At 46.0% G+C, this 22915-nt stretch overlaps 1 protein-coding gene across 1 annotated transcript in view; it reads right to left on the reverse strand.

Annotated features, from left to right (window-relative positions):
• The window catches only part of LOC119167313 (papilin), a 47012-nt gene extending 25472 nt beyond the window's left edge, over positions 1-21540 (reverse strand). The window contains exons 1-6 of the mRNA XM_075866716.1: positions 21359-21540; positions 16980-17168; positions 15310-15348; positions 12512-12682; positions 5852-6043; positions 3891-3938 (exon numbers count right to left, since the gene is read on the reverse strand). Coding sequence (XP_075722831.1) covers positions 3891-3938; positions 5852-6043; positions 12512-12682; positions 15310-15348; positions 16980-17168; positions 21359-21506 — 787 coding nt within the window. The 5' untranslated portion in view covers positions 21507-21540. The remainder of the gene's footprint in view (positions 1-3890; positions 3939-5851; positions 6044-12511; positions 12683-15309; positions 15349-16979; positions 17169-21358) is intronic.
• Positions 21541-22915: the final 1375 nt, after the last annotated feature.

The following is a 22915-nucleotide window of genomic DNA, read 5'->3' on the forward strand; positions in this document are numbered from 1 at the left end:
TTCAGGTGCTGCCAATACATGCCATGAAGATACGTCCTACAATACTGAACATCAAATCACAGCATATCCACAGAGGGAAGATGATTCGTGGGGCGAAGCGTTCGTCAGTTCGTCCGTGCTTGCGTCCGTCCATTTGTTATTGCTTCCGTCCATCCATGCATCCGTCCGTGTGTCCGTTCATCCGTGTGACCGTCAGTGCGTCCGTGCGTCCGTCCATGCATTCGTCCTTTTCTTCGTCTGTCCGTCCGTTCCTCTGTCTGTCCATCCGTCCATCCGTGCATCCGCCACTCTGTCTGTCTGTCAGCCCGTGCGTCCGTCAGTCCGTCCGTCCATCCGTCTATCTAGCGGACATTCCAGGTACTGCCATTTCACATCTTTTCCATTTTTATCTTCATTTTTCATTTTCATCTCACATCTCACATTTTCATTCATCATATACAAGTACCGCCATCCAGCGGACATTCTAAGGATCGCTCTTTCGTGTATGTGCTAACCGTGGTTACGCACTACAACGAGGGACGCACGAGCCACGCCATAAGGAACTTCACCCCTAAAAAGAGTGTCTAGATATTTTCTAATACTGTCATGCTTAAAAGCACTTGTTGGCATGGAATTCAGTCCGCAATAGTCCCTAGAGAAGAAGTACTTGTAGTAGCCCTAGTAGAATCAAAATAACAGGCGCGAATGAATATTTAGGTTGCCTCGAGTCACTGGATTATTCTCCAACACTACATCAACTTGACTTAATAAAGGACACTAAAGTCAAATAAAAAATTACGTGAGAGTGAAAGCTCAGTGTATGACAACGTCTAAAACTACGATATTATCAACAGCAGTGCCTTACTTACAGAGGAATTAAGGCACGAGAAGACATGCGCCGCAGTAAAACATCCGCAAAATTATACTGACGATGTCAAAGTTACAGCCTAAAATTTATTACTAGTAATCAAACTAGCTGCCCTAAATGAAGAACCTTCCGTACATCAAGAGACGTAATAAAATGCTGCTTGTTTGTTTTTTGTTAAAGTCATGGAAAAGAAAAACCATCGAACGTCATTATAGGGACTGACGCGAGTGGTTCAAAAGTCTAATTTTCTTCTAGTTAAACTGGACAGATGGTGCCATCTAACTGGGTCCAGTTGAACCAAGTCCGTTTGCCATCAGAGAGCCAATGGCAGGAAATTGTTGAATGGCCGTTGTTGCTACTGTTGCTCCCGCTGCTTTCGTTCTGCTTCTACTAGTGTCGGCGGCCGCGTAGTAAAGCCGGGCGACGTTTTGCACGGCAACAGTGAGGTAAGACGTTCTGCGTGATGGGGGTAATTTGAAATGCGCCATCTCCATTCGGGCCACTGCATTGTAATTTTTTTTATTACAGCGAAAGCTGTTATGAGATCAGAACACACGCGCGGCACCGCAATCGTCTGCGGTCGATGCCGTCAGTGCCCGCAACCGATATCGCAATAAAAAAGAAAAAAAAAAGTTAGCTAAATACGCCAGGCCTGCGCGGTACGCGCAGCACAGTCACAACGAAAGCTAGAAAACTTTCAGAGCCTTCTCAAAACGCCCACTTGCTTGGTACCCACTAGGGCATTAATAATGAACTTTTGGTTAGTAGGCCGGCATTCGCTATGCTACTTTTCGTCATTCTTCTGAGAAGCGTGGTATCCGCTAAACACTTGCAAGGAATTTTGTGCCAATTGTCCATGCAGTGGCTGACGACGATGAGGAGCTATGGCTGAAGTGGGTATGCGCCACAGTTAATCGGGCAACAACAACAAGCCTTTGTAATTGGGTTGGAGCATTAGACGGCCCACTCGTTACGCTATTGGCATTGTGCGACGACTGCTTGTTCTTTCGCTGTTGTAAAACGCTTTATAAGTCGTATTAACGCGATTGCTTTCCCGACATCAAGCCTGCCTAAGGCATATTTGAAAACAAGTTACAAGCACAGGTGTACCTTAGTGGTAGCATACTGGGTATGCTACCACTAAGGGCAGCATCACAGCGGTAGCATCACAGCGAAGTCCGCTCTTCGGGCTTTCGCTGTAAGAGTGCGGCGTGCTCCACGCAGGCCTGTAGTTTTTTTTTCTTTAATAAGCACTTTCCTCACACACAATTAACACTACGAGGTTTCCAAACCACTATTTCAACAATCGACGTTGACGTAATACTTGCCATTAGTGTCCCTTTATTCATTTATTAATCATGTGTTTTATCCTAATCATATTCCTAATCATTGACTACTTATTCACTGTCAATTCTATGAGCTGAGATAATGTATTGACACGCACATAAGGTGCATGAATGGATTGGAACGCCAAGCCGTAAGCTGGTCTGATTTAAGTGAGTCTCCTTCCATTCCCCCCCCCCCCCCCCCTGGTCCAGTGTATAGGAAAGAAATATGCACATCTTCATGAAAAGAATGATGACGAGTAGGCGAAGCTATGTCTTCAGGTCCGTAATGTCTACGTTGAAGTCGTCGAATAAACTAAAGAGCTTGTACAGGTATAGGCGCTTTGTGTTGTTCTGTTACAGTTAGGATTGATATTTGTGTATTGTTAGGCCTTTTTTTGTCTTACTTATGTTACCCTAGTGCTGCCCCATGTAATGTAAGTTAGGTGGCATAAAGTGACATGCAGAGTCGACGGCATATCTAGCTCGTAAGGTCCGTAACCTCTACGTTGAAGTCTCCGACTAGTATTAAGGGTGTTTGTACGTGCTTTATATTGCGTTGTCACACTTACTATTGCTATTGGTCTACCATTGCACCTTTTTAGATGCGAAGCTTCTTATGGTCGAACTCAATCTGGTGTGCGGCGTCACCACCATTTCTGCGGATGCGTGTCCCCAACACCTCTCTCTCTCCTCTCCTACGCTCGCTTCCCCTCTCTCCTCTAGGCCTTCCTGCGTCGTTCACATCCCTGTTGCGAATGCGCGCCCGCTCCCTCTACTTTCTTACGCTCCTCCTCTCCCACCTCGCTACGCTGACGCAGGCAGCGCTTGCTAGTCAGTGCTCGCACCCCTCTATTTCCTCTAGGCATACGTGGTGGTGGTGGTGGTGGTGGTTGTCATTAGAAGAAGGAAAAGACGCCTAATTTCTGCAGCCCGTTAGGGAGCAAGGCATACGTCCCTGCGCTGTTTATACCCCATTGCGCATGCGCGTCCGCTCTCTCTCCTCCCCAACGCTTCCCCTCTCTCGCCTCGCAACGACCACGATGGCAGCGTCTGCTAGTCTACGCTCGTCTTCTCTCTCTCTTCTAGACCTCCTTCCCGGTGGCGTTTACACCCATATTGCACATGCGCGCCCACTCCTCTCCCATTCTACCCTTCCCTTCTCTCACCTCTCAACTCCGACACAGACAGCATCTGCTAGCGTGTTTCTTTATTGAAGAAAAAAAAAACAGGCCGCTCGCGCTACACAATCGTTCACTGGTCACCCGGTGGCGTAAACCTAAAACCGTCTGCGGTCTCTGTGTGCAATAGAAGTCCTCCGTCTCTCATTGCCACTAGCAGTGATTGGCATGTTCCAATAGGAAACACCTGTCCATCAGTGCGTGCTTTGCGCCTTCCTGTAAGCGTTAGCACCCGCTGATTCGCATTTATGCATGGTTGCCTTTAGTGGAAGATGGTGTAATTTTTTTGTACCTATCATACACCGTTAGCCACTCGAACGTTGTCCCATCTAATATAGCTGCGGAAATCGGACGTTGTCCCGTCTAATATAGCTGCGAAAATTGTACAAGACCCTCCCTTAAGGTGCTTCGCCCTTAAAACAAGCCCCGCAGAAAATTCAAAAAGAAAAATGATAAGATGACGTGCTTATAACAACAGTATGTCATTTGTACCCAGTTGCAACTATTCGAATACAATAAAAATAGTATTCAACTTACTCTTCCAGTCCAGCTCTTGGGATGCCACAGCGTACTCTTCCACACGCTCTGCGTAAAAATAAATTCATTTATTAAAACAAAATACGAGCCTTGAGGTGAGGGTTGCTTTGATTCCCCTTAATGTCCATGATTTAGAGAATGTGTCATAAACCTACAAAAAGCTTAATTTCTCTGCTGTCCCAGTTCTCTTAATTATCAACTCTGTCTTTATTACCACTCACTTATTAACTGCCCCATTGTCCTTCGCTGCATGTACAATGCTACGTTCTGTAGAGTAGCTGTCTTACTTGCAATAAATGCAGCCCAGGCAGTTGCACTCAACCAGAAAGCTGTAGGAAGCGCGCAGCGGCGATTAGCCTGTCATTCGGCGACGCTGGCATTCATGGCAAGTGCGGGCTGGCGTTACAAACCTACAACCTCCTCGGTTTCCATGGCAGAAATGGAAACCGACGTGTGAGGGGGCCACGGAGACAGAAGTATTTTCTTGCTCCTTGGAGGGGGGGGGGCAGTGTCAGTCTTTCCACTCTTTTTCTTCCTACTTACTCGCCTTCCCCACCCTCACCTTCCTTTCCCACACTGCTATGGTGCGTTTTGCCCAATCCTCTTCGTATCTGTTCTCCTTCACTCCTTTCTTTCTTTCGTTTATTATTTATTTCGTTTTACAGAAACAAGAGCAAAAGATAAAGGCCATATGGCCTGACAGAGGCTCTTACTCCTTTTCCCAATCCTTGCTGTACTGTGCAAGACATGGCTATACCTCGATTTACCCTCGCCCTCCTTTTCCTCTCCTCCTCATAATCACGTGTCTTCTTCTCACTATGGCTATCCATCTCCCCCCTCGCTTTGTACTACCGTAGTTTACACGCATATGCTATGCTTCAATTTCCCCTCCTCCTCATTTTACATCTCTCCTAGTCAGTCCTTGCTATACATTACTACCTATGGATACGTCATACTATATCAGGCTATGCTATGCTGATGTTTACCCTTTTCCTTCCTTTTTTCTCTCCTTCTCACCATCCTCTCCCTCCTCGTCCTTCTTTTCATTCATGTCACCTGTTATAGGCTATTACTTTAATCTTATTTTGTTTGATGGTTTGAATACTAACATGCCATTCAGTTCTGTTGTGTTTTATTCAGTGATGTTTTCTTTTGAATAATGGAAAGTCTTTTCACAATTTGTGCTTGTTATTTTAGCTTGTTTTACGTCATTATCTCACGCGTATACTCATATGATGTTCGTTGCCGTTCTATTCCTATTAAAATTATTATTAATATTTTCTCATTGTTGTTCCTGCTAGGACTTGTATAATAATTGACATTTAGTGCATGTTATTGTTAGTATGGAAGTTGTACCAATTGATGTTTGTATTCCTTTTATACTCCCCTTACACAATGCCCTGTTGGGTCTGTAAGGTATTTTGAATAAATAAATAAATAAATACATACATGGCTGTGCTATGCATGCTTCTGCCTGCGTGATGCCGTACAAGGTTCTACTTTACATCCTTTACCATCTCTTGCCATTCTTTTCCTTTTCCTCAGCCTCACTTCCCTTTTCCGCCCCCTTACTATACTATCCTATGCAAGGTAATCGTACGCAATATTTTGCTTGCGTGTCGCCAAGCGACGGCATCCAATACCAGATGATAGCAGATGACATCAGACACAATACGACAGCCCAGACTACTTAATTGCTCCGCACTTCAAGGCGCCGTATGTGTGCACTGTTTTACAATTGTATATGTCATAAGCCCATTCACAAAGCCTTCATAGAAAGTGGACTCTTCGGAATTATGAAGCACATGTCCATAGAGCGTGCCTTGTGTTAGTCTTCGCCTTGTACAAGTCAGTTTCCCCTATAGAGAAGTCAGTTCTAGATTAATCAAGACGAATTAGCCCACCTGTCACTTACGTTATCATTAAAACAGCCTCATGGTAATCTGGTGCGAACACATTACCTGCTCGTACGCGCTTGCAAGTCTCTTCGCAGTCTTTCTTGGTGAGGTACTTGTTGTCATTGCCGTCACAGCCACCGTACGTGAATGTCTTGCACTCGCCAACCTTGGGGTCGTAGGCCCAGAGGATTGCGTGTGCCCTGCATGGCCCGGTCTCAGCCCTGGCGAGGCACTTGGCTTCGTACTCAGTTGCAGCTGAGAAAAAAAAATCACCTACGTTAAAACACCGTGAACGCGCCAAAAAGGTCCAAGCTACGCATTGCATATGAGCCATGCTTCAATGCTCGTGTACTCACAATAAACCATTATGAATGTGCACCAACTTTTACGTGGCTCAGCGCCTTTTACAAGCGAAGCAACTTATGGTGTAGTTGATTCCGGTGTGCGGCATCACCACCCTCACGGCGCATGCGTCAACTCACCCTTCTCTTCTCGCGTGAACGCGAGGAGGTTGGAGGAGGTGGCAGAGCGCCACCCCCGCTTCGTTTTCCCTCCCCCGTTTATCTCTCCGCCACAGCTGTGCGCTAGTATATAATTCTGCGCTCGCTCGCGCCGGTGTGCTCTCCTAGCAGCGCTGAGTGTTCGCTTAGCGGCAACACCATTGTTACACACAATGATAGGAGGGGGGGGGGGGTTAACAGAAGCGGTCAACAACATATACGCAACTCTACAGTGGTATGAAACATACACGGAAGTATACAAATGGAAACTAATGGGAACAGAAGTGATCAACAGTGCTGGTTCAGATCCCAACATGGTTCCATTTAACGGGAGGTGTAATTTGTTTCATTGCGGAGTCGCCAAAAGTGCAATATGCAGCCCTTTTTAAATTTGCGTACTGCAAGCACTTTTGGCATCTATCTATCTATCTATCTATCTATCTATCTATCTATCTATCTATCTATCTATCTATCTATCTATCTATCTATCTATCTATCTATCTATCTATCTATCTATCTATCTATCTATCTATCTATATATCTATCTATCTATCTAGCCGTGTACGGCTGAGTGACCTCGTGATCACCCACTTTACTTTGGGTAAATCTAAACTAGTATGGTGAGGTAACATGACTTGAATACCACTCGCTGGTCATGACGTGCACAATGTCACAACCCCGTCCCGTATGTCGCGAAAGGTTTTTCGCCAGAAACTAGCTACTGATAAGCGGGTATGTGCGACAGGTGATTGACACTTCATATATACCCACGAATGATGAGAACATACATGTATAATTTTAACGCGTGAATGTTGAGACAAAGCGGACATTGGCTGCGTTGTCCCGACGAATTTAAAGCGAAATCGACATGTCCCAGCAGGAATCGAACCCCAGCATTCTGCGTGCAAGCAAGTATTCTACCATGCAGCCACGCCAGGTCCTGCAATTGTTTTTTAAATGAACTGTTGTGTTCGTGAAGCGTCGACTGGGGATGCAGTAATGGTTGTCCAATTTTATAAACGTTTCATATGTACTCCTATGATACAATCGCCCCGTCGGGTGAAGATCAACAGTAATCAAGCACAGTGTACTGAAGGCGACTGGCAATTTAACCAGTTAAGGCAGGGTGCAAACAGACATTGATAATTTTAGTTCGAGAGCTCTAAGAAAAAAAAACAGGGCATCTCACGAAGTGAATGGTGATGAGTGTGTGGAGCTATAAGTCTTAAGGCGCATAATGTCAATGTTGAAGTGGCCGACTAGTGTAAAAGATGCACAGATATACGGACGGACGCTTGGACAGACATGTGGACACATGCCCGCGCAGACGGAAAGGTCGACGTTCACCGATGTATGAACAGTAGGACGCATGGACGGACGGACGCACGAACGGATGGATGTACGGATGGATGGATGGACGCGTGGATGGATACATGGATGGATGGACAGACGGGCGCGGGTGAGCATGCATCGGGCTGCCTTATAGTTGATTACACATACAGTCGGTTGTTAAGAGATATTGTTTTTTTTTATGCAGGTGTTCAGTTTCAGTTTACGTTTTGTGGGGCGTGATGGTTGCAAACTAGGTCAGCCCTAAGGCGCTTCGCCCCTTAAGGATGGCATCGGCAGCTTTCACTGAACGAACACATCGAAGATATGTCATGGTCCCAGCAGGAATTCAACCTCAGCATTCTGTATGGTAATAAAGTATTCTACCACACCACCACAAGTATCAGAACTACTTTTCAAGTAGACCGTAATGTTCGTTAAACGTAATTTGTGGTTGCAGTTCTGGCTATCTAATCTTATAAAGAGGACATACGCACTGCTATCATGCATCCGTCACGTCGTGTTAACGACAATTGTAGTGATGCGCCATCCACTTAAGCTCGCTTATCTAGCAGTGTCGAGAGCCGCTATCTTCGCTGGCACAAGCGCTACATAGCTACGCATCAGCCTACCACTTCTGGTGTTGCTTACACCTAGGTTACTGTTGGCATAGGTACACAAGACTAAGCATGAGTCTCTTTAATATATGCCTGAGCGTACAAGATTTGCGCATATTTATGGTCATTTCGTAACGTTTCGCTCAATACAAAATTACAACACAATCACCTTTTCTTCGCGTGGTTCGCAAAACACTGATTCCCAAGGCACGCGAGCTCTGCTGATTTTTTTTTTCTGCGTTTAGGCGGCTACCAATAAAATACAGGGAAAAGGCTGCTACTTGCCATACTTAATCTTCTGCTAATAGGTTTGAAACATCACTGCATTCCCGTGCTGCCATCGCCTACTGGTTGCTTATCATTTTCCGTCTTAGTGAGACGTTCAACAAAGGCTTGAAGGACTGGCTTCAACGAATCCAGAACTTGCCGTGCGCATTCCGCTGATGGAGTGCCGATTGCATTAAGGAAGCGAGCATCATGGCCATGAGAGACCTCAACAAATCGAGGACTTGTCGGTTTTCGCGTGGAAGTCCTCTGTGTACGATAATGAACACTTCGGGGCATTCTGCCCCGGCTCTGGTGGAAGTTATGCCACCAGAGCCATTGCGCCACCAGAGTTATGCCACCAGTGGCTCTGGTGGCACATTGGTGGCAGTTAGAGCCACACGACATACACCACCACTTTCGCAGCCTCCGCATCATTCTGGCTCTCTGACTGTGATGCATGGGATGGTGGTGGTGGTGGCAGCGGCGGTAGCTGTCGCTTAAGAAAAGAATCGTGAACTGAATCTCGGATTCCACTGTACTTTCAGGCAATTGCGCAGGAATTGTTCTCCTAGACTTCCCAAGTGTGACTATGTCGGAAGTCTGCGTGGTCAACGCTCGCACGCATGTGCGCGTATCGCTTGTTTTCGCTTTTCTCCTTGCTTTATTTATTTTTTTCTCTCTTTTCTCACCTGCCCCGTGTAGGGCAGCAAATCAGGTACAATATTTTTGACTTCCGTGCCCTTCCCTTGCTTGTCTTTTTTTCCCAGGCTTGAGATGACGCCTTATACGCTGAAAACATTTTGTAAAGGGCTACAGCATCGTTTGCAAAGCGCCCCAAGCGTCGTTGTTCAAATATTTATCAGTTAGAATGAGGCATGAAGGTTTTTTCACCTCCCCAGACGTCCTTTTATCTGCGTAAGAAGTAATGTTTGACTTTTTCTAGGCTCTCAGGTAGTTATATCTTGTGAAAGCACCTGTTGCTCGTATGACAGGAGTGCCGGCTGATCAACATTTGGCTTCTAAAAGCGTTGCATATTAGGCGCTTCAGATTGACAGGTTCGCTTTTTCGTGCCACCTAAACGCGTGCCACAAAAATGTATTTTGGGTACCGTTTGTTGTTTGTTTGATACAAATACCAGTATTAAATTTACTAGCATGGAACAGAAAATGAAGGTATTGTGGCTGTGTATACCGGCTGGTCAGTGTACGCTGTTGTAGTGTCAGTGGCTTGTCTATGTGGAGTTTCTCGTTTTCGTGTGTATAACAGCGTCCGTACAATAAAACGCAGTTATGTAATTGGATTGTCGGGGTAAATGAACTGTAGTGCAATGAACAAATAAATTTAAAAATTAGGGAGCTTTTGCAGCGTTTGAGCCCAATTCAATTGGTTCCCACAATTGCATCAATGCATATGCTGCACTAGGTAAACGTGCGTGGCAAGCTGCATTGCATTAACGTGCTTTGTCGTGACATCCTCGAGCTACGCTCACTTCGCTGATGTTTTGGGGGTCAATTAAAAGTGATCGAGTGAGCATTGTTCAACTGTACTTAGAGTGACAGTTACATATTCTAAGCCACGATACTGTACGTACTGCCCCAGTGAGAAGCGGTAGAACAAGAACTGATGCTGGCGCTGACGTTTTGATTAGGGGACTTATCTTGATTTTTAACGATTTCTCGTCACTCGAAGTCTTTTCTATTTTCCGCTGAACGCTTGCGGGCGTGTTGATTTTATAGCACCAGCAGAATTCAGAAGCGGGAGGGTAGGTAAGTGCACTCTTTGGCGTTATTATATAATTACAGGAGAAATGAAGCTTGGCAGGTTGTTTCGCGAGTATGACGGGTAAGAAACGAAACAAAAGAATGCGTTGCTAGGCTAGTTAGTTCGTAATATTGAAACTTCGATGCGCAAAACTGATGAGGACAGGAAGCAACAATGAAGCGGCCTGTCCTGTGCTTCTGTGTTTTTTCCTGTGCTTGTAGATTTTGTGCATCCAAGTTTTTAGAGATGGCACATCGCAACCTATTTAAAAAACCTTCAGGGTTATGTAAACGCTTTAGGAAGAAATCTCGGCCCTATGGTACGTTTTATAGGCAACTTAGTCAAAGCGAGCGCCGCACGAGACTACAGTCACAGAAAACTCACAGGGTTCCTCATGAATTCACTGGAGACGACTGGAAAATGAAAGTCAACTCCTTCCTTCTTATTTTTTTTCTCATTTAATATATTTGTCTTTTACACCCTTTTCCTAAAGCTTTCTCCGCGTTGCGTAGTTTCACAATGCCTCCGAGATCGGGTGCATTGCAAGCTTTCTGCACCTCGCGTGGTCTAACAATGCCTGCTTCATCAGCCCACCTTCGTCCGACTTATTATGTGGTTGATGACGTCATCGTGCGACGGCAACACGACGTTATGGTAACGCCATGATGTCTCAACGTTAATAATCTTTCACGTCATGTGATGATGGCGATTTCTTGCACGAGTATCACTCGTGCTGACGCAGCAAGAATCTTCAGCTGAATATTTCATACGTCAAATGAATAGCTCGTGGGATGCGCAGAACTCTGGCGGAACGAGAGAGCTTACAAAACTAGAATGTCGTTTAGAATATCTTAAATTATCTCGTCATACATTTACCACTCATCATTCCTCCTTCCACCTGCACTGCCACAAAGGCTGTTTGAAAAACAAAATCAGCAAATCAGCCTATACAGAAAGCAGCCTGATATTAATGCCACTCTCTATAGGACTTAACGCTACATGGAAGCTCCACGTGCTTGGTCGCCAGTGTGCCAGGTCGCCATTGAACGAGCCGCATTTCAAGCACGAACAGTTCTATTCACCGGTCTCAACTTCCAGCCTTCGAATTCCTCCAGGACTTCGCCGAAGTGACACTACCCTCTTGTGTAGGTCATGGTTGGGTGTCGCATTTACGCGCGCGTATGCACTACACTGAGGAATGGCCGACACCGCTGCGTGTGGCCGCTGCGGCAGCGTTGAAACTATTCAACATACGAGCAATCAGTCTTAGTACCCACAATACTGTTTACAGAAACAGGTGCTTTGCTATGCCTTTTATAAACTGGACGATCGAAGTTTTAGATGCGGAGCCTCTTTTGCTCGGGTGTATGTCTCGCGGCGTCGGCGTCCGCACTCACACTACGCATGCGCAACTCTCCTCCTTCCCTCTCTCGAACAGCTGCGCAATACTTTGTCCACGTCTCTCCTACCACCTGCTTACGCCTCTCCTGCGTAGAGTTACCGTATATGTAAATACAGTAACTCTAGCATATAAAGTACCATACAGTACTCTACTCCTGCGTTCTCGCCTCTGCTCTCGCGGCGCACGGGCTATTCTGCTCCTCTAGACTTCTCTCCTTCAAGTGAGAACATAAAGCGGGTGCGCATGCACTTGCTTTATATTCAGTGGCATCATTTATTTTTGTAAGTATGGTACTCCGCTTCCCACAATTGCTATGCCTTCACAAAGGCAAACTTGAGTCGCAGTCTAGCGCAGTGTCTTACGCGCTTCCTGGTATAGCCCTACATCTACATAGTGCAAAGCATACTTTTAGCCATGCTCTTAAGCTGCTTTTTCTAGTTTCCCTACCCATGAGGAATACTCCCATAGAAGCCTTCAAAGGGGAAGTAAGGTGATGATAGAGAATACGAAGATGAAGATTATAGGTACAACAAGATGATGAATTGCAGTCAAAATGACACCGTTTCCGAATACACCACAGTGTTAACTAGTTCGACGAAATTGGGAACACTTGCGGGAATGAAGTTCAAATAAGGTGGAACAAGACGGGAGTTAGCATTGTTTGCTGGGACTTTGATCGCGAAGAAGACGTGGCTGGGCTAATTATGTGTTGAGACAGCCGCACTGGCCACTTACTTCGCGCAAGCAGGGTCTGTGCCTGTTAGTCAAGAAAGCACTGCACGAGCGCATCGAGAAACTGTGACACCAATTGTGGCTTGCTGAGATGTGACACTTCGCTATACTCACGATTGCAGCTGGCCTTGCATTGTTCGACCGTCTCGTAGTTGTTGTAGTTGCCCTGGCAGCCTCCGTAGGTGAACTCCTTGCAGGTACTGGTAACGTTGTCGTAGTAGTAGCGCGTAATGGATGCATGGCATGGTCCGGGGTCAGGCTTCCCGAGGCAGGCGAAGTTGTGCACTGCGTTGAACGAAAAAGAGCTTGTCACGTGCTATAGTACCGCCGAGAAGGCAAAAAAATTCGGCAGATCCCATGTCTTGTGGGAATCGGCTTCATGCCAAGCAGTGGTCGAACAATTGCCAATGCCGTATTCTTTTTTTTTTTTTTTTGCAGTGAGAAAAGCGTTTTGAGGTAAGTAGATGTGTTTTTGTGAGCGTAGTAGTGGTGTGTAAATCATGGCCCCACCTGGAACGGTGACTAGGATAGCGTTTTTAGAGGTAAAATGTGCCTGACGTAACCTCAAAAAATAGGTGGGGTTTAACTGTCTAAAACCACCATATGATTATGAGAGACGCCGTAGTGGAGGGCTCTGGAAATTTCGACCAACTTGGAGTTCTTTATATTGCATCCAAATATGCACTCACGGGCCTACAGCATTTTCTCTTCTAATGCAGCCACCAGAACCGGGAATCGATCCCGCGACCTGCAGATCGGCACCCGAGTACCTTAGCCATTGGACCACTGCGGTGAGGCGCCTGACGTAACCTAGGCACTCACGTTGCTGTACAGACACCAGTATTATCTAAATTAAGTGCACTTCGAGGCGCGATCGCGTAATGTTGATACGTAATTCTGTATTCTCTACAGAAATGAAATCTGTTCATTTCATTTCAATTTTATTAGCGCATTCCACCGCAGTCGAACAACGCTTGACTCAAGCTTGCGGAATCATAAATATTGAAATGTAATGTTTAGCAGACCGCTAGACAAGCGGAGCCAGAACTGGAGCCACCATTCACGTTAACCCGTTTTGAGGCCTGTGTCACATGAGTACATATATAATGTTTATTGCTTTCTTATAAAATAAATAGTCTACACTGCAACCACAATCGACGTTGCACCGACATTACCGTTGCATAGGCTCTTTTTACAGAGCTGTTTAAAAACGAGGCATGTTTAGTGGTATAGAATGCCTGACCACCTCGAAGAACACTTAGTTTTCATTCCTGTAGGGATTCTCATTTTTGTATTTGCATTTTTCGGGTCAACGCTGCCGATGCGAAAATGTATTAAGGCTCTGTCATTTGATTGACCAACGTCTGTGTTCGATATTCATGGGCACACATAAACTGCGGTTCTCCAGTGGCGCATGCCCGCATATCGCGGCCCTTAGTACATGGTTATGTGCAACACGTCTCTGGAAAAAAGCGTTTCACGAAGTACGCGACAAGATTTTTAGGTTATTCATGTCATGGTTGAGGTATAGTCGTATTGAGCAAATCCACTTGCCATGTACTTCCCATGTTTGTGTTCTTCAAGTCAAGGCTGCGATCACCAGCGCAGTGAGACGTAGTCGCCTAGATATCTAGACTGACAAATGCGTTGATAGAAATGCTCAAAGTGCCTTTGGTTCAATAAGAAATGTTTCGCAATTACAAAGGTGCTGGGGTATTCTGTGCGGTGAGATGAAAATGTTACGAATATTAATGCTAAATTCAGGTGACAAAATTACAACAAAATAAAACAATCTTTGGCCTGAATATGTGGGTGGTAATAAATACAATATGAAGTAGCGATAGTGAGGGGCACACCTAGAAGTTCTTTTTGTTGGGGAAGCCGGGGAGGGAAGGCAAGCACCCTTTACATGTACGTTCGTGGGTGTATATATTGGGATACGAAAGTAAAAAAAAATTCGGGGGAAGTGTCCCCGCCTCCCTAGTTACGACATTGATGATAGTAATATATATTTCAGTGGGCGATACTTCGCTCTTTGAGTAGTATCGATTCATTTACACCCCTTGGCGTTTCAAAAATGTGACCAAATAAGAAGCGTTTCATGCAGTTAGCCCGTAGATTGGGTTACCCTCAGGCATAGAGTTTCCTAAAATTAACTACAGGGGACTCTGGCGCTGTGGTCGTTCAGCGACCATGAGAATGAAGGACTTTGCCTATATAGTCTTCGTACTTGCGGGCAGCGATTCGCACTTGTGGCTTCGTTTATTGCTGCGTTTCGGTTTTGTTTTGAAGGAAAGAACGAACCCTTTTGAACTTCGCGACCAGGTTAAAAATTATAAGCCTAAAAGAATAAGGTAGTGATGCGCTACCGCTGAACGTTCACTGATTTTTGTGTCTTGAGAAAATGGCTTCACGCCACACGAATTAACCTACAGCCAGAAGTAAGAAGATTAGACAAATCTGTGTACTACCCATAATTCCCATGCCCGCCAAAGCGCCATGCGTTGCAGCTCTCATAGACACTAGCGCCAGAGTTCGCTCTAGGCAATATTAAGAAAACTAGGTGGCCTCGAGCACGCTTATCATACGTGTTCTCACAATCTTGCCCTCGTTTTCTATCCATGCTTTTTCTTGACGCGCGCCCCCTCCCCCTCAAGCTCGCCCAGATGTGCAGCCTCTAGATCATATTATGGCTGATTAGGCTCACACAGGAGATGATCGGTCGCAGAAACCTCTCTCAAACCGGTACCTAAAATGAAAAAGCTGCACAGTTTATCTATTTTTCTGAGTACAAGACCAAATTTCAAGCTCCGTCGACGCCCTGAATGTTGCACTGTCGCACGCAATTTGAGGCTCAATCACGAATTCACTTCCGTCTGAAAAGATTGAATAAAAACGCATTGGTGTCTCACCTTCAAGGAGCCTACGCCCAGCGTTCACGTCCCACGTCGCTGAAAATAAAGTAAGAAAGGTACCTCAGACCAAACGCTGTTTTTTCGTTATGCAGACTCAATAAAAGTTGCTTTATTGTCTCTTGTTAAGGCATGCGTGGTGACATAGTTGAGATATAAGTTATTTCATTGGCTTATAATTACGTGTCAAGGCAAAATACGATGGAATTACAAAAGCAGGACGAAACTCAGTTCACAATTCGTAAGTATATTGCTTTTTGTTTTTCGTTTTATCCTATGCGGAATTTGTTTTCTGTGAACACAACGGTCGCGTTTTCAAACCTGAGCAAATGCCTGGTCACTCTTGTATGTCATTTTGATGCACTCTTTTGTCTCGTATGGACGTTTCGCATGTGTAAACTTTTAAGATGTGCGAACTTTAGAGTTGCTCTCGGTGAATTAGGTAGTAGAACACAGACTAGGTATGTTAGCGTCCACTCATGTGGTAGTTTGTATTCTTTTGTCAATATAGACAACTTTGCAGTGAAAATCGTCATGTGAAAGAAGAGTAATACCCTAAGCCACACTTATGTGCCAAATATTTTTTCACCACAACAACCACAAAACGAAAAGCGCACCTTATGTGCAGGCATTTATAGGTGGCTCCGAGGGGTTAACAATGACTTGTCGTGTAGACAACTGCAAAGCATACTGTCTTCGCCAAAGAACAACATCGATGAACAGAAAGGAGAATCCATCTGCCACCATAGCACTCTAAGGCACCACGCACTAAATCCACGCGGTTTGACCGGCGAGGGAGCATATATAATTGATGAACAACTGGTTTTCTTCTTTCGACTGTAGCTTCATCTATGCGCAGACATATCAAAACTTGTGCTGGTAGCGCAGATGAATGATTTTTATCAGTTACATACCTCCATCTGAAAGGCCTCTGCAGAATTTATTCGGATTTCGGGAGTCTCATTGTTGCACATTACGCCTTGTCGGCGCCGCATATCACAACGTAAGGGTGTAGCGCAACCCTACAGCGTGGCTTAGGGTGTAATATACGTCTCGCAGCTAAACTTCAGGACACGGGTTCAACTGCCAGTGACGGAGGTGGCATTTCTGCGGGACCGTAATGTTAAGAAAAATCACTTAAATTCTTGTGCAGGGCAAGCAACTCCAGACGGTCAATATTAATCGAAGTTTACCACTACGCAGTGCCCCATATTAGGGAGTTTTAGAATACCGTTTGCAAGCGCTGCGGGCGTTGCGGGCGTAGCGGGCGCCGTATGAGTTTTAGAATAGCGTTTGCCCTGCTGCAAACCGCAACGCACGGTCACCGTGACACTTGAAACCAGCGCTTGCGGGCCACATGTGGGCCGCTATCACCGCACGCAATTTCGGATTTTCTGCGTGCGGTCCGCAAACGCGAACGCCGACTCGCGTTACGACGCATGCGCAGTGGCAGCGACCGCACCGCAAGGGCTCGCCGTGCGCTATTCTAAAACTCCCTATTATTGTCATTTCGGAACGTAATACTGCAGCAATTAATGTTACCAATAAGGGTTTATTTCGTGTAGCAGAGGATATCAGTGAATGCAAAAGCGACGCACATCGTCAGTTGCGCCTCGAGGCGGTGGTGAAAGACGCGATAGTGGCCACACATTGCCTAGTGGACGACTTACCTGATGCTTCGGCGCAGGTCTTCTCGCATTCTTCCTTGGTCGGGTATCTGTTGTCGTTCCCTTGGCAACCGCCGTAGATGAACTCCTCGCACCGGCTCGTGAATATGTTGTACCACCACATAGGCATGAAACCCTTGCATGGCCCGGGATCAGCTGTGGGCACGCATTGCTTGTCGAAATCGACGGCGGCTGCAACGAGATGCATCACCTCTTTGTTACCTTCCAACACACTTTTCTTCAACAATGCGCGATTCCTCATGACACTAAATATGCTCGAATGCATTATGAAGCTTTTGTCAGATGCGTTTGACGGAGCAAGGCATATCTAAAAGTGAGCGTAACAGTTTTCTTAAGCTGTGCGTTGTTCGCTCGTTTTTGCTGTCTCACATGGCTCGGTATTATTACATTTGTTTTCGAGCACGTACGTTTTGTTAAATCAAATGAAGTTGCCATTAGTACTAACGGTATTAACTTCAAAGAGAGCTTAGAGCAATACAAAATCAACGTGGAAGAAAATCACACTTAGTGGTCCGAGTATGGAGGAAAAAAGAAAGAAAGAATGGAGCGTGACGTCACGAGGACGGTCTTGGCAAGCCACGTCGTTTTGAAGGCAGCACTGTTGGTTCAACACGTGATCTTTTGCGCAACATCACGCCAGCAAATAAGCTTCGTGACACTTAGGAGTGCGGTGTGTGGTAGCTTTTAATCGAAACGTTCTGGTTTGGCGCAGACCGACTGGCTCACGCCACTGATCTTCACTAGGGGAGCTGGATGGCGCATTGAGCGCACGGTTGAAGCCACCGAAAGACGGCGTTGGTGTCCGGGAAGCCACTGCCATAAATAGTCGTCTGCTGTGGGAGCGAGGGTTTTTCTCTTCTTTTTAATGAATTGCTGCTGCCTGTAGAGAGCTCTGAACTTTACGAATCGACCGCAAATGTCATGGCGAAGACATTTAATGCACAAGTACCTCGAAATTATATTAAATGTGAAGCATTTCTCAGCGAACTTCGGCGACATCAAGCGTATCTATCTATCTATCTATCTATCTATCTATCTATCTATCTATCTATCTATCTATCTATCTATCTATCTATCTATCTATCTATCTATCTATCTATCTATCTATCCATCTATCTATCTATCTATCTATCTATCTATCTATCTATCTATCTATCTATCTATCTATCTATCTATCTATCTATCTATCTATCTATCTATCTATCTATCTATCTATCTATCTATCTATCTATCTATCTATCTATCTATCTATCTATCTATCTAGCCGCCTACGACTCTTAGCTCTCCTGGCCGTTTGGGTAAAGGTACCGACACCAAACTTGGTATGGCATAACATGACTGCATGATGGCATACTCGATTAGTAATAACATGAAAATCATGACACGTATGTCATTATTGTCATGATTTACATTTCATTGTCTTGCTGGCCTTGCGGTGGTTTCGTTCACATTACATCTTGCAAAAGTGGTATGGTATGACCTGATTGCATGGCAAACACAAGCTACAGACTGTAACATTAAAATTACGACATGCGTGTCATGTAATAACATGACTACATGCTACGCTCATGATGCGCTCGCGGCCGTTTCGCTAGCTTCCCATGTACCAAATTTGGTATTACGTGACGCGAACGGGCGACATAGGTAGATGACACATCCAAACATGATAATTGTGACATGCGTGTCATGTAACTACATGCCACACTCATGATGCGCTCGCGGCCATTTCGCTAGCTTGGCATATGCCAAATTTGGTATTTTGTGACGTCAATGGATGACGGAGGTATGTGACTGGCGCAAACATAATAATCATTAGATGCGTGTCATGTGACAACATGACTACATGCCATAGTCCATCCGCCAGTACACTTCGACGTGACACGGCGCGCGGGCGCACCGGCGTTCGTTTTGTCGCGTCACGCCGGCGTGGCCATGAAAGGCGCCAGTCCTAGCCATTTACTCGCAGGCGCGCGCCGCGTTGCGTTGCTTTGACGCATGCGCGTTTCGGCGCGTCCAGCGTCCCTCTGTCACGAAGAGAGGCAGACGCGGTGCTGTCTAAGTAACGTCGTCGACGCCAAATGCAGCATGTTGCATTTCGCGCCGGCCCGCAGGTCGCGGGTTCAATTCGCGGCTGCGGCAGCTGCATTTACGACGGAGGCGGAAAGGTTGTAGGCCCGTGTACTCAGATTTGGGTGCACGTTAAAGAACCCCAGGTGGTCAAAATTTCCGGAGCCCTCCACTACGGCGTCTCTCATAATCATATGGTGGTTTTGGGACGTTAAACCCCAAAAATCAATCAAATCAATCAATCAGCATTTCGCGCCGGTTGCCATCGGGCCGCGCTGATGGACGCTGGTCGCGCCGGGCGTGAGACTATAGAGTTCTGGCGTTTTGATAACTTCTAGCGTCGGGTGCCCAGCATGCGCGTGCGTCAACGCTACATTGGAGTATATTGGGCCCTTCATGATGCGCTCGCGGCCGTTTTCTTAGCTCCACATATACCGAATTTGGTGCTACGTGACGTCAAAGGATGACTAAATATATGACTGGTGCAAACATAATAATCCTGACACGTGTGTCATGTAAGAACATGACAACATGCCACGCTAATAGCGTGCTTGCAGTCGTTCCGATAGCTCCACGTATACTAAATTTGGTATCACGTGACGTTAATAGATGACAAAGGTGAAGAACACATGCTAAAATGAAAGTCATGACCCGGAAGTCATGTGCGGCATTATTTACTTCCACCTCATAATGTTGTGCCGATTTTAAAGTGACATATCTACCTTTCTTATTCATGCTTCGCATATCATCGATTCCCACAGTACGCGGGATCTGCCAATATTTTTTTGTCCTTACACTTTTTTAAAGTACCGTGTACGTTAGTAACTAAAGCTGGAAACACTAAGCACGTTTTTACGCGACCGAAAAACGCTACTTGCGGCGAACGTTGCAGTTGCCTCGATGTTGTTCTGACGTACACAGCACCGTTACGGACGCTACGTGTGCAGCCGGTCATCTATAGTACATACCCAGGCCGTGAATGCACGGCCGCGCTACGACATTGGTCCGCACTAGAGATCTATCAAACTTTCAAGCAGGAAATTGCCAAGGAAAGGATCTATGATAATATTCGGGGTAGTTCTCTACTGTTTGAAATCAGGACAGGAGTATTGCGAACCAAGACATATCGGTCCAAATACGAAGGGGGAGACACGGTATGCAGGGCGTGTGGAGAGGAGAAAGAAACTGCCGAACACTTGATAATGTTCTGTAAAGGGCTTCACCCTATAGTTCAGGATGATGGCACAGAGTTTTTCAAAGCACTGGGGCTTAGGGACAGGCAGGGCAAAATAGACCTTAAGCAGGTAGAATTGAGTAGAAGGAGGTTATCTGATTGGTGGCTAAAGACAAGGCACGAGTGAAAATTAAACCCTTCACTGCAAAGTACGAATCCTCAACCTCACAATTTAAAGGAAAAAAAATAAATCTAGTTTTTCGTTCATCAAGTATTACGGCTTGGTGGCGCTAGCCACCGCCCGATTTACAGGGTACATCCATATCCATCGATCCATCGATCCAGTAGGGGCTGGTAGAGTCTCCGTAAATGCTACTTACGCGAGAAGAGTAGCGCATAGGTTTGCCACTTTGCCTGACAAGCAATCAACGTTACGCGGTGAAACCGTGCTCTGTTTTTGCAGGTGATTTCCCCAAGCCTGTCGCCGGTTGGCGAACTGTGTCACAGATCGCCAGCCGACGTGCCTGGCATGTCAACGACAAGCGAAGAAGGAAGGAACACCTACATTCGGAACTGTGTGACGGGAGTTCAAAACCATTCTTTAGTTTGTTTGGTAACGCAAAGCGCTAAGGCCTAGCATAATGTCGAATAACATTCACTGCCCCTGCGGCATGGTCATGTGGCGCCATCTATGAAAGCTTTGCAACATTTCCCAAACACAAATATAGGCCCTTTGAGATTTAAGGAGTGCCCCGCTAAGTCGACACCATGGATTACTTTAGTGTGTTTTTCGAGAATGGTGGAAATCCACGCAAATACTCTGCTGTCGAAGCTTGAGGATATCAATGTACAGCAAAGAAGAGCACCGGTTCCTAGCCAACGAGCTATGGAGCGCACGACGGTCACTTGATAGACTCCAGGTGGACGGCAACAATTTTCAGTGGTGCGGCCCGTGCGCCAGCTTCTCTGCAGTGCATGGTTGCTAGCGGCGTTGGAAAACAATTGCGCTACTCTGCTACCTAAGGGCAGCATATAAAGGGTACTCTATAGGCTAGTAAAGCTGGGCTAGAGTAGGAAGCCTGAATGTGCTCGCCGCCGCGGTGACACTCATGAAACTCACCGACAGCCGCACCGAAGAGGGCCAAGAACACGAACGTCTTCATGGTGCCGTCACGGACGTCCAAGGGTGACACGCGCGACCATCCCAAAAGTCGCACCTTATAACACCTGCGAACTCGCTGGCATCGGTAGGCAGCACTGATAAACATCTACCTTTGTGCACGGCCGAAAGAAAAGCGCACGTCTTGGCCGATGCCGTCGTTATCAGTGGCATGACCGGAAACACACGAAGAGCAACTGCAGAAACGGCGTTTCGGTTGCTTTCAAAGCAAGCCACTTGTGAATCGTTGATTTTGGAGTTGGTGGCATGTGTGGTCAGAGTTTGAGTTTAGGGCCCCTAGATACCAGCGGATTTTGAGCTTCCCTGAAATATTGGTCGTCCCGTGTAGTCCAGCATTCTACACGAGCAAAGCAGGAGGTTGCAATTAGTCGGAAATAGCCACTTATGAATCTAATAATGGCTATTCTGCGTCGGACTCCCTTGCCCAGGTTTGAAGTTGCGTGACTGCAAGTTGCAACAGTGAGGCAGAAGTGGCGAATATTACGAAAAATAACACGTAAGGTCATTTGAGAATGGGTTTCTCAATACTTGAGCTGGGAAGAATAATTACAACGTTTGTTGAAGGAGTCCGAGTGTCATTGGTGTGAATGAGTTGCAATATTCTGTATAGTCGCTTCTTTTGAGTACGCAACATTAAAAGAAAATTCTGAGCCTTCATTGAGAAAGAACTACAAGGGATTTTTCAGAGACAATTTGCGCTTCTTATACAGAAGGAGCAATTTAACACAGCAGAGACGACTATGAGCACGCCTTCGCAAGCCATGATGACCCCGTCAACTATCATCCTCACGCCCCCGAAGAACCCAATGGTCACCAAGTAATTCCCGCCCATTTACCTAGCACAGACCTCTTCAAAACGATTAGCCTAATAGTAACTTTTTAGGATTCTTTTCTTGGCCGATCTTGCCTCACTTGAGTGTATTGAGGCAACGTTGTGTGCTCTGCCACTTGTTTCCTTCAGTCAACATGACACGGTAAGTGCATCTTGTGGCATGCTTCAGTGATGTTGCTATATTGCCTCGAAGAGGAGTTCTTTTCGTCAGCATTCCTTTCACTACAATTTTCGTGAACCTCATAAGAGTGTGTTTACGAGACCACGGAGCTTACACACGAAATCATCGACACGAAGCTGACAGGTCGAAAACCGAGATACGCGTTCTTTTGTGGTTGCCGACAAAGGCGTGGTGTCAGCTCGCGCTGTGCGTTGCGCGCGATCACTGCTTCCAAAAACACCCTCCAAGGGCCATTGGCCAACACTTTTTCTGCGTAAAACGACATGCCTTTTTTGTAAACGCCAGATAGTCAAGATTTTTTTTGTGACACTGTGAGCACATGCTTGAGATATGAACAACAGGGAAGGTACTTCCTGTCTTAAAAACAGTGCACATTTGAATTCAGCATATTTGTTGCCAGTGAGAGTTATAGGAATAATACTTTTGCCTTCTTTTTTACGCAGACGTTGCACGATGGACGTGCAGAGCTATGCACTTTGAGCAT

Source organism: Rhipicephalus microplus, chromosome 6 (assembly GCF_043290135.1).
Source record: "Rhipicephalus microplus isolate Deutch F79 chromosome 6, USDA_Rmic, whole genome shotgun sequence".
Classification (NCBI taxonomy): domain Eukaryota; kingdom Metazoa; phylum Arthropoda; class Arachnida; order Ixodida; family Ixodidae; genus Rhipicephalus; species Rhipicephalus microplus.